Below are 12263 nucleotides of genomic sequence, written 5' to 3'. Positions count from 1 at the left end.
AATTTATTATCATATGCCGAGGTACAATGAAAAACTTAATTTGCGGCAGCATCATTGGCACGCAGCAACAGATAAGCTGCATTTACTAAAAAACATAAATTATGCACAATTAGAACAAAATATTGTGGAAAGGTAAGTGTTTTACTCCTCTTCCCAATTGTATCGGCTTTGCTGTATCTACATTCTGTACCCTCTCCTCAACCCACAAGGGATGAGTTATATTTCATGTTTATGATAAAAGCACCCAATTCCACCCCTCTCTCTTTACTGTCTCTAGATTGTCACCTTGCTGGTCGAACATCTGGCACTAAATGACCAAGTCTTTCTCTGAATTAGTATTCAGAACATCGGAGTATTTTGCAATCACTGCAAACTGTTCCTTAGCAACCAGCTACATCTCATTCCCCACGGACTATTTGATGTTTGATTTGATTGCAACATTAGTATCACACTTGACCACATACCCTTCCCTCTCAAGGTTTCCCATTTCCAACTCTAACATTGCTTGTCTTCTTTGCTGCCTCATTTCATCTGCTTTTTCATACCTTTTGATCCCTCTAGACTTGATTCCAGTAAGCACCGAGCTGCCCTCCTCCTCTCTGTCCCCCACCAACTGTCACCAACCAACTGTCACCAAATGTGCAGTAAATTTGAGATCGTTCAAATTTCTGCTTTCCTTATCCCAACTTGCATTCTGCTATTTTGAAGCATTTTCCCATCGATCCCGCATATCTAGAATTTTTATTTTGAAATCTCTCCATACCTCTGGAACTTTTGCAGTATCTGCTCTTTCCTAACTATGCTGATTGCACACACCTTATTTTAATTGCTTCATCATTGGTGGCTGTGCCTTCAGGTACCAAACGCTTAAATTTCTTCCTAAATCTTTCCACCCATTAACCTCTTTGATACTCCTTCAAGTGCACTACTTCATAGAACAGAACAGAACAGAACAGTACAGTCCAGGCACTTTGGCCCACAATGTTGTGCAGATCATTTAACCTAACCTAACCCTTTCCTCCCACACAACCCATAACCCTCCATTGTTTCTTTAATATATGTGCCTATCTAAGAGTCTCTTAAATGTCCCTGATGTATCTGTCTCTACTACGACCCTGGCTGTGCATTACATGTACTTATAACTTACTGTGTTTTTAAAAAATAACTACCTCTTTCCTAACTTATTCTCCGCTCATCAAAAAAGAATTGTCCTGTTGGATTAGCCATTGCCATCCTAGGGAAAAAGATGTTGGTGTCCACTGTATTTGCCTCTTATATGGTTCAGCCATGATGAAATGGTGAAGCAGACTCAACGGGCGGAATGAAACTCCCCTGCTTTCACCCCATACCCTTTGATACCCTGGCTAATCAAGAACCTATCTATCCCTGCCTTAAATACACCCAATGACTTGGCCTCCACAGCCGCTTGTGGCAACAAATTCCACAGACTTACCACCCTCTGACTAAAGTAATTTCTCTGCATCTCAGTTCTAAATGGACGTCCTTCAATCCTGAAGTCGTGCCCTCTTGTTCTAGAATCCCCTACTATGGGCAATAACTTTGCCATATCTAATCTGTTCAGGCCTTTTAACATTTGGAATGTTTCTATTAGATCCCCCATTATTCCCCTGAACTCCAGGGAATACAGCCCAAGAGCTGCCAGACGTTCCTCATATGGTAACCCTTTCATTCCTGGAACAATTCATGTGAATCTTTTCTGAACCCTCTCCAATGTCAATATATCCTTTCTAAAATAAGGAGCTCAAAACTGCACACAATACACCATGTGCGGTCTCACGAGTGCCTTATAGAGCCTCAACATCACATCCCTGCTCTTATATTCTATAGCTCTAGAAATGAATGCCAACATTGCATTCACCTTCTTCACAACCGACTCAACCTGCAGGTTAACCTTTAGGGTATCTTGCACAAGGACTCCCAAGTCCCTTTGCATCTCTGCATTTTGAATTCTCTCCCCATCTAAATAATAGTCTGCCCATTTATTTCTTCCACCAAAGTGCATGACCATACACTTTCCAACATTGTATTTCATCTGCTAATTCTTTGCCCATTCCCCTAAACTATCTAAGTGTCTCTGCAGGCTCTCTGTTTCCTCAGCACTACCCACTCCTCCACCTATCTTTGTATCATTAGCAAATTTAGCTATAAATCCATTAATACCGTAGTCCAAATCATTGACATACATCGTAAAAAGCATCAGTCCCAACACTGACCCCTGTGGAACTCCAGTGGTTACCAGCAGCCAGGTAGAATAGGATCCCTTTATTCTGTTTTCTGTTTATCTCTGTTTTCTGCTGACCAGCCAATGCTCCACCCATGCTAGTAACTTCCCTGTAATTCCATGGGCTCTTACCTTGCTAAGCCGCCTCATGTGCGGCCCCTTGTCAAAATCCTTTTGCAAATCCAAGTACACCATGTCTACTACATCTCCTTTGTTTACCCTGCTTGTAATTTCCTCAAAGAATTGCAGTATGTTTGTCAGGCAGGATTTTCCTTTTAGGAAACCATGCTGGCTTTGACCTATCTTGTCATGTGCCTCCAGGTACTCCGTAATCTCATCCCTAAACAATTGATTCCAACAACTTCCCAAGCACAGACACATGGCTAACAGGTCTATAGTTTCCTTTCTGCTGCCTCCTATCCTTCTTAAATAGTGGAGTAACATTTGCAATTTTCTAGTCATCCGGTGCGATGCCAAAATCTATCGATTCTTGAAAGATCATTGTTAATGCCTCCACAATCTCTCCAGCTACTTCTTTCAGAACCTGAGGGTGCATTTCATCAGGTCCAAGAGATTTATCCACCCTCAGACCATTAAGCTTCCTGAGCACCTTCTCAGTTGTAATTTTCACTGCGCAAACTTCACTTCCCTGACATTTTTGAATGTCCGGTATACTGCAACATCTTCCACTGTGAAGACTGATGCAAAATATGCATTCAGTTCCTCTGCCATCTCTCATTACAATATCTCCAGCATCATTTTGTATTGGTTCTTTATCTACCCTCAACACCCTTTTATCCTTTATATACTTAAAAAAGCTTTTAGTATCTTCTTTGATATTAGTCACCAGCTTCCTTTCATAATTCATCTTTTCCTTCCTAATAACCTTCTTAATTTTCTTCTGCACATTTTTAAAAGCTTCCCAATCCTCTGTCTTCCCACTAGATCTGGCTTCCTTGTATGCCCTTTCTTTTGCTTTTACTTTGGCTCTGACTTCACTTGTCAGCCACGGTAGTGTCCTCCTTCTCTTTGAAAATTTCTTATTTAGAATATATCTTGCACTTCCCTCATTTTTCACAGAAACACCAGCCATTGCTGCTCTGCTGTCCTTCCTGCAAACGTCCCTTTCCAGTCAATTTCGGCCAGTTCCCCTCTCATGCCATTGTAATTTCCTTTATTCCGCAAATACTGACACGTAATTGTCCATAATTAAAATTTGAAGGAACCAAAACAAACACGAGGCTGCATGTGTTGAATTCAAACCTCTTCATGATCTTGGAAAGAGTCACCTATCAGGCTTGCCTCCACCGGGGAAGAGCTTCAGACTGTTCAGGTTGTGCAGAAGGTGTAACTTCTGAATTCTGATTTGATTGTAGATATCGTGAACCTAGCTTATGGTTCATGCTGCCCAGAGCATTAGGTCCCAGTGTTCAAAAAAAGCCCCATTTCTCAACTCATTTAAATAGGAAATATAATGTGGGGCCTGAACATTATTGTAGAACTGAGGGGATGCTACCCATGACTGATGTCCAGCAGACTGCTTCCAACAGTATCAGAGGATTTGGAGCAGGTTGCTGTCATCCTTGGTCTTTTGTCAGAGAGTAACCTGGGGAAAGCTCCAGAAGAAGGAAATTATCTAAAGTAGGTACAAAAACGATTAAGCACATCAAAAATAATTTGCAATGAACATCTTAAGTTACTACAACACTTTTGCAGAAGGTGGAATGTGTTGTGTCTGTGAATGAAGTCACTGGGAGGCACTGAAGCTGGTAGATATAGAAGTCTTTATTCAGCACACAAGCTGGCATCATACTGGAGACACTCATGGAAGAAGAGGCCTCCTAAATCCAAAGTACATCACATTTTTATACCCTTAAGATCAATGATACTTTAATAAAGTTTCAATGGTTACTTTGACATCATTTTCTTCAATACTTTGGGTTGACAATGCTTCATTTAAGTTGCATATAATTTTCAAACACCTAAATCTTCATACCAACACTCCAGACACCCTAGAATGAACACTAATCCGTATTGTTTATCTACATCTCAAGTGAATAGGTGTTTCCTGGTTTGCAATCAACCCCAGTCTGCAGCTCCAAGACCATTGTTCAGAGCTGCATTTTAAATTCAATCTACAATCCACATTCAGATCTGAAGTCTGGTTGCTGTTGAAATTAATATTTGCTATATATCCAACTCCAGAATACACTCCAACAATGAATGCTGCCCGTGTGGGTCCAGCAAGATTCTGGTCATGGGGTGATAGAGTCATAGAGCAATATAACATGGATAGAGATCTATCTTCCAGTCCAATCAGTCCCTGCTGATCAACCTTAAGCCCCACCCCAAGTGCTGCTTAAATATTATTATGCATGTCTCAACAATTTTCTCTTCCAGCTTATTCCATATACTCACCATCCTCTACAGGTAAAGTTGCCTCTCAAGCCCAGCCCCCTTTTAATTTATTTTCTCTCTCATCCTAAACCTAGGTTCTGTGTTTATTTATTTTCCAGAGAGGCTCTGATGGTTCCCTTACTTGGTCCCTCCAACCATCAGATTTAATAGCTATTAAATGGAAACACAAGAGACTGCTGGAATCTGGGGCATCACATAAAATGCTAAAGGAACTCACTGGGTCTAGCAGCCACTATGGAGAGAAGTCGACAGTCAACATTTTGGCCAATCCAGGTGAAAGGTCTGGACCCGAAAAGACAGTTGTCCATTTCCCCTCACAGATGCTGCCTGACTTGCTGAGTTCCTCCAGCCTTTTGTGTTTTGCAGGGAGATGTTAAAACCTGGCACTGCAATTCTCAGCTTAAAGCTGAAATAAAATGAAAGGTGTGTATTGTTCATCCCCCCCCCAAAAAAAAATCTACCAGCAGATATGATTGATCTGTTACTGAAGAATTTTTTAAAAAGCACTAAGCACTCGTGAGTGTCTCGCCCAGAGACCTCTGGGCAACACATGCCTCTGACTTTCTAGTGTTAATCCTCTCACCTTTCAGACTGCACCTGTTTCTATTATTGTCTGCAGAGGGAGAGAATTCTGGTAATATCTAATTACCAGATTATTAAAATGGATAAAGCATCTTTGAGAAGTTGAAAATACTTGCTTGACTTTTAATTGAGGCTGAAATTTGACCTTTAAAGTGTCAGAATTGATGCTCCATGGTGCAGACAGCAAGCTAGTTAATTAGGTAGGTTTAATAAATGTTATGGCTCGACCTTTTAAAATAAGCTTAAATCTCTGTGCACTGGAACATTTTCCAAAGAAAATCTATGTCTTTGAGTTCGAAGAAAAATCCAATAATTACACTGTAATTCATATTTCAGCTACAGGAACTTCCCCATTGTGGATCTCAATAATCTGATGTTACATTCTTCAAGGCCGTACTTGTGTAACTTCCTCGGAACTGTCTACAAGGCCTCTTCCCGGGAAACCTTGCTGGATATACTGAAACAGGAGCGACTCGGTGCCATGTGCCTTATCTCGGTTAGAGAACAGTAAGTCTTCCTTTGTGTATTTTATCCTGATTTTTAACTGACAGCTAAAGAACTATTATTCTTTTAGTAATACTTTCCCAGTTTGTTCTGTGGCTCGTAAGAAATACTATTGTGCGCTGTCAGGATTTCAGGAAGGAACCAGTAAGTATTCTTGAAGGGTTTTTGTAAAGCAATAGAATTTTAGAACACTATAGCCCATCTAGTCCATACCGAACTATTATTCTGCCTAGTCCCATGAACCTGCACCCGGACCACAGCCCTGCATGTCCCTCCCATCCTGGTACTTATCCAAACTTCTTTTAGGTGTTAACATTGAATTCGCAACACCCTTTGACTGAAAAAGTTACCCTTCATGTTTCCCTGAATATTTCACCTTTCACCCTTAATGTATAACTTCTGGTTCTGGTCTCACTCTGCTTGCATTTACCCTATCTAAAGCCTGCATAATTTTGTATACCTCTTATCAAATCTCTCCTCATTCTCCTACACTCCAGAGAATAAATCCTAACTGATTCAACCTTTCCTTATAACTCAGATTCTCAAGTTCCAGCAACATCGTTGAAGATTTTCTCTGCACACTTTCAACCTTATCGATATCTTTCCTGTAAGTAGGTGACCAGAACTGCACTCAATATTCCAAGTTAGGCCTCACCAACATCATCTACAGCTTCAACATGATATCCCAATAGTAGGGGCCAGTGTACATTCACTATGAAGAGGATGTTCAGTCAACAGTACTTGTCAGGGCTTGGCCTTGCTCTATATCTTGTTTTTTGTGGGGGGAATTAAGGTGTCAGTGGCATGGCTGGCATTAACTGCCCATCCCTTACTGCAGTTCTGAAGGTGGTGATGAGCTGCCTTCTTGAATCTCTGGAGCCTTTTTGGTGAACTTACTCCCATGGTGCTGTTGGAAAGGTTCCAATATGTAAAAGGAAAAATGGCAAAATATTTCCAAGTCAGGATGGTGTATGACCTGGAGGGAGACCTTTACGATTAAGATAAGATTAGCTTTATTTGTCATGATTTGAAACCACAGAAAATGCTTCTTTTCACATCAGTGACCAACACAGTCTGAGGATTGTGCTGGGGACAGCCTGCAAGTGTCATTATGCTTCAGGTGCCAACATTGCATGCCCACAACTCTAACCCTAACGGTACATGTTTGAAATGTGGAAGGGAAAAAAGCACCTAGAGGAAACCCACACATTAGTGGTGAGAATGTTACAGACAGCGGTGCGGATCAAACCCCGATTCAGTGAATGCAAGTGCAGTAAAGTAATTGCACTAGCCACTACGCTACCATGCTGCACCTTTGGGAGCTGGTGTTCCCATGCTTTTGCTGCTTTTGTTCTTGGCTGTGGAGGTTGTGGGTTGATGAGGTCTGTCAGAGGAGCCAGGTAAATGTTCTGACCAACAATCTGCCAGAGGAAGTCAGTGGGTCAAGCAGCACCTGTAGGGAGAAAGGAACATTTGTACATGGTGCACTGTACAGCTGTTATATGTTAGAAATAGAGGGAATAAATGTTTAGGACGATTGATGGGCTCCCAATTAAGCAAGCTGCTTTGATCTTGTGGTGTCAAGCTTCTTGAGAGTTGTTGGAGCTAAATCTCCATCACACTTTGGACCAACGTCTTGTAGATAGTGGAAGATTTGTGCTGTCTTTCTATGGGATGATCAGTTTCTGATACTCTATTGTTGGTGGTATTTGTATTGTAGGCTGCCTCAGTTGAGTTTCTGGTCAACGGTGACATAGTCATAGTCATACTTTATTGATCCCTGGGGAAATTGGTTTTCGTTAAAGTTGCACCATAAATAATAAATAGTAATAAAACCATAAATAGTTAAATGGTAATATGTAAATTATGCCAGTAAATTATGAAATAAATCCAGGACCAGCCTATTGGCTCAGGGTGTCTGACCCTCCAAGGGAGGAGTTGTAAAGATTGATGGCCACAGGCAGGAATGACTTCCTATGATGCTTTGTGTTGCATCTCAGTGGAATGAGTCTCTGGCTGAATGTACTCCTGTGCCCACCCAGTACATTATGTAGTGGATGAGAGACATTGACCAAGATGGCATGCAACTTAGACAGCATCGTCTTTTCAGACACCACCGTCAGAGAGTCCAGTTCCATCCCCACAACATCACTGGCCTTACGAATGAGTATGTTGATTCTGTTAGTGTCTGCTACCCTCAGCCTGCTGCCCCAGCACACAACAGCAAACATAATAGCACTGGCCACCACAGACTCGTAGAACATCCTCAGCATCGTCCGGCAGATGTTAATGGACCTCAGTCTCCTCAGGAAATAGAGACGGCTCTGACCCTTCTTGTAGACAGCCTCGGTGTTCTTTGACCAGTCCAGTTTATTATCAATTCGTATCCCCAGGTATTTGTAATCCTCCACCATGTCCACACTGACCCCCTAGATGGAAACAGGGGTCACCGGTACCTGAGCTCTCCTCAGGTCTACCACCAGCTCCTTAGTCTTTTTCACATTAAGCTGCAGATAATTCTGCTTACACCATGTGACAAAGTTTCCTACCGTAGCCCTGTGCTCAGCCTCATCTCCCTTGCTGATGCATCCAACTATGGCAGAGTCATCCGAAAACTTCTGAAGATGACAAGACTCTGTGCAGTAGTTGAAGTCCGAGGTGTAAATGGTGAAGAGAAAGGGAGACAAGACAGTCCCCTGTGGAGCCCCAGTGCTACTGATCACTCTGTCGGACGCACAATGTTGCAAGCACACGTACTGTGGTCTGCCAGACAGGTAATCAAGAATCCATGATACCAGGGAAGCATCCACCTGCATCGCTGTCAGCTTCTCCCCCAGCAGAGCAGGGCGGATGGTGTTGAATCCACTGGAGAAGTCAAAAAACATGACCCTCACAGTGCTCGCTGGCTTGTCCAGGTGGGCGTAGACACGGTTCAGCAGGTAGACAATGGCATCCTGAACTCCTAGTCGGGGCTGGTAGGCGAACTGGAGGGGATCTAAGTGTGGCCTGACCATAGGCCGGAGACATCCAGGAGGTTGCTGATGTGGACTTGCCTTTGGTAAAGCCATTGATTCAGATTCATTTATTTATCTCATATACATGGAATCAAACAGTGAAATGCATTGTTTGCGTTAACATCCAACACAACCTAGGGCTGTGCTGGGGACAGCCCTTAAGTTTCGCCACACATTCCGGCACCACGAAGCTCGGCATGACGACACAGAACACAACAAGCGACAAAACAAGCCCAGCTCCCTCCTCCCTCCCTCTCCCTCCCCTCCTCTCCCCTCTCACACTCTCCCCCTCCCCCACCTCTCCCTCTCTCCCTCTCTCCCTCTCTCCCTCTCTCCCTCTCTCCCTCTCTCCCTCTCTCCCTCTCTCCCTCTCTCCCTCTCTCCCTCTCTCCCTCTCTCCCTCTCTCCCTCTCTCCCTCTCTCCCTCTCTCCCTCTCTCCCTCTCTCCCTCTCTCCCTCTCCTTCCTTCCCTTCCTTCCTTCCTTCCTTCCTTCCTTCCTTCCTTCCTTCCTTCCTTCCTTCCTCTCTCCCTCCCTCCCTCCCTCCCTCCCTCCCTCCCTCCCTCCCTCTGATGGACCCTCAGGCTTCATTCTCCATCATTAAACCGAGGAATCACCGATGGTGACGCATGAGGGTCTGAACTCCAGGCCTCAGCTCCAGTCTCTCCAATCACTGAGGCCCTGAACACCAGACTCTAATGACAAGGTGAGGATGGCAAGTGTCGGCAGTTAGACTCACTCTGTTGGAGATGGTCATTGCCTGACACCTTAAAGGTGCAAATATTAGTTACTACTTATCAACCCAAACCTAAAAGTTGGCTGCTGTCAAAGCTTAAGTGCTGGACTGAAGCTACATAGGCAAGAGAAAAGGAAATAGAGGCTTGCATTTATGCAGTACCTTTCACATTCTCAGGATATCCCAAATCAATTCACAGCTTAAGTACTCTTGAAGTCTAGTCCTAGTTGTAATGTGGGAACTGCGCAATCAGTTGTGCCCAACAGGTTTCACAAGTTGCAATATAATCGTGAATAAGACACATAATCCAAGATATCTTCAAGAAGCAGTGTCTCAGAAAGGTGGCATCCATTATTAAGGATCCCTGGCACCCAGGGCATGCCCTCTTCCCATTGTTAATGTAGAAAGGAGGTACAGAAGCTTGAAAGCACACACACTGAGATTCAGGAACAACCTCTCCAACCCGACCCCCCCCCCCCAGCCATTTGATTCCTAAATGGACATTGAACCCCTTAACACTACCTCACTTTTTTTTAATATATTATTTCTGTTTTTGCACTATTTTTAATCTACTTAATATACATATATATACTTTAATTGATATACTTTTTTTCCCTTTCTATATTAACATGTATTGCACTGTACTGCTGCTGCTAAGTTAACACATTTCACAACATATGCTAGTGATAATAAACATGATTCTGATTCTGAACAGTTTTAAGTAACCATACTGAGGGCTGAATGTTGGCCAGGACATCCTGGAAAGTTCCCCTTTTTTCATGATCTCAGGACCTTTGGTAAATGGGGCACCATCTTGGTGTCTCTTCTGAAACATTGCACTTCTAACAAGGTTGGCATTCCATCAATAACATACTGACAGCATCAACCTGGCATTTTGTGCTAAAGTCTCAGTCATTCTTTGGTAATAGTGCAGTAACCAAGCCAGATCTGATGTTGGTTGGCAAAATAGGCCAGGAATTGAAGAGAGGATAGAACAGCAGCTAGGGATTGGCAGGGTCCATTCAAAGATTCTTAAAAATAGGTAAGGTATTCTCATGTATTCTTTGTTAATTATAGATATAATCAGGATTTAAGAATAACAGCTAATTCTATTACATCGGCTCAAATAACATGCAAAGAACCTAAATCTCTCACCTTTTCAAACTTTGCAGGGTACTACCATCACATAAGGTAACTTTAACTGGAAGAGATATGAATGGTTAAAATACATTCTTCTTACATATCTGACTATTTCCTGCTTTCAGCACCACCTCCTCGAATAGCATTCTCATAGATGTCCCACATCAGAGTTGCATTCATTTCCGAGTATTCATAGGCCATCTGCTGTGTTTTTTCTCAGTAATCTTTGTTTTCTCCTCACTGCTGAGGATGACTCATGACTGACATGTACTTTCCACTTCCAGCAGTACTCTCTCCTCTTCGTAAAGGCCACGCTACCTGAGGAGTCCACAGTATTGCTGAGGCTGAGATCAGCAACAATTAATTGAAGAGAACTCACAACCACACATTTTTTATATGGCTAACTGGAGAGGATATTGCTACAGGAAGTTTGAGAAGGCACACCTGCCAAGTGATAAGAGAAAACTAAAGGTTTTATCTCTTCTCACAGATTTTTCTGTTCCCAGAAAATTTCTAGAAGAGAAAACATGCTCACTTCCACTGGCACTGAAAGCTAAGAAGAAATGGGAAGATAACCCAGATGGGATATTAGATTATAAAAGGATGCAGGGTAGATAAAGAAGCAATTTTCTCTAGTCTGGGAATATGCACGGCAAAGGGAACAAATACTTAAAACTGGACCTAGGCCATTCAGGGTCATTGATATGAAGGCAGTAATAATGGATGCCAGGAATCTAGAAGAGATGAAAAACAATGTTCTGAAAATATTCAGCACCACAGACAAAAAATTCGATTTATTATCAAAGAATATACAAACTCCATTTCCAGAAAAGTTGGGATATTTTCCAAAATGCAATAAAAACAAAAATCTGTGATATGTTAATTCACGTGAACCTTTATTTAACTGACAAGAGTACAAAGAAAAGATTTTCAATAGTTTTACTGACCAGCTTAATTGTATTTTGTAAATATACACAAATTTAGAATTTGATGGCTGCAACACACTCAACAAAAGTTGGGACAGAGTTAGAATAAGATTGAAAAGTGCACAGAATATTCAAGTAACACCAGTTTGGAAGACTCCACATTAAGCAGGCTAATTGGTAGCAGGTGAGGCATCATGACTGGGTATAAATGTAGCATCCATCAAAGGCTCAGTTTTTGCAAGCAAGGATGGGTCGTGGCTCACCCCTTTGTGCCAAAATTCGTGAGAGAATTGTTAGTTCAAAAGGAACATTTCTCAACGCAAGATTGCAGAGAATTTAGGTCTTTCAATATCTACAATACATAATATTGTGAAAAGATTCAGAGAGTTCAGAGACATCTCGGTGCGTAAAGGGCAAGGTGGGAAACCACTGTTGAATGCGCGTGATTTTTGAGCCCTCAGGTGGCACTGCCTAAGAAGCCGTCATACTACTGTGACAATTATAGCCACCTGGGCTCGGGAGTACTTCGGAAAACCATTGTCACTCAACACAGTCTGTCGCTGCATCCAGAAATTCAACGTGAAACTGTATTATCAAGGAGGAAGCCATATATCAACTCTATGCAGAAACGCCGGCGAGTTCTCTGGGCCCGAGCTCATCTCAGATGGACCGAAAGACTGTGGAACCGTGTGCTGTGGTCAG

The 12263-nt window shown here is 42.5% G+C and overlaps 1 protein-coding gene across 3 annotated transcripts in view; it reads left to right on the top strand.

The window, feature by feature from the left end:
• The window catches only part of rxylt1 (ribitol xylosyltransferase 1), a 47413-nt gene that overhangs the window by 14646 nt on the left and 20504 nt on the right, over nt 1-12263 (top strand). For 2 of the 3 annotated variants that reach the window (XM_063058475.1, XM_063058476.1), the window contains exon 5: nt 5579-5749. In XM_063058475.1, the coding sequence (XP_062914545.1) occupies nt 5579-5749 (171 nt within the window). The remainder of the gene's footprint in view (nt 1-5578; nt 5750-12263) is intronic. The other variant, XM_063058477.1, reaches the window with a different exon arrangement.

This window comes from Mobula hypostoma, chromosome 9 (assembly GCF_963921235.1).
Source record: "Mobula hypostoma chromosome 9, sMobHyp1.1, whole genome shotgun sequence".
NCBI lineage: Eukaryota > Metazoa > Chordata > Chondrichthyes > Myliobatiformes > Myliobatidae > Mobula > Mobula hypostoma.
Note: the sequence above shows the minus strand (reverse complement) of the source record. Positions and strands in the feature narration are given on the sequence as shown.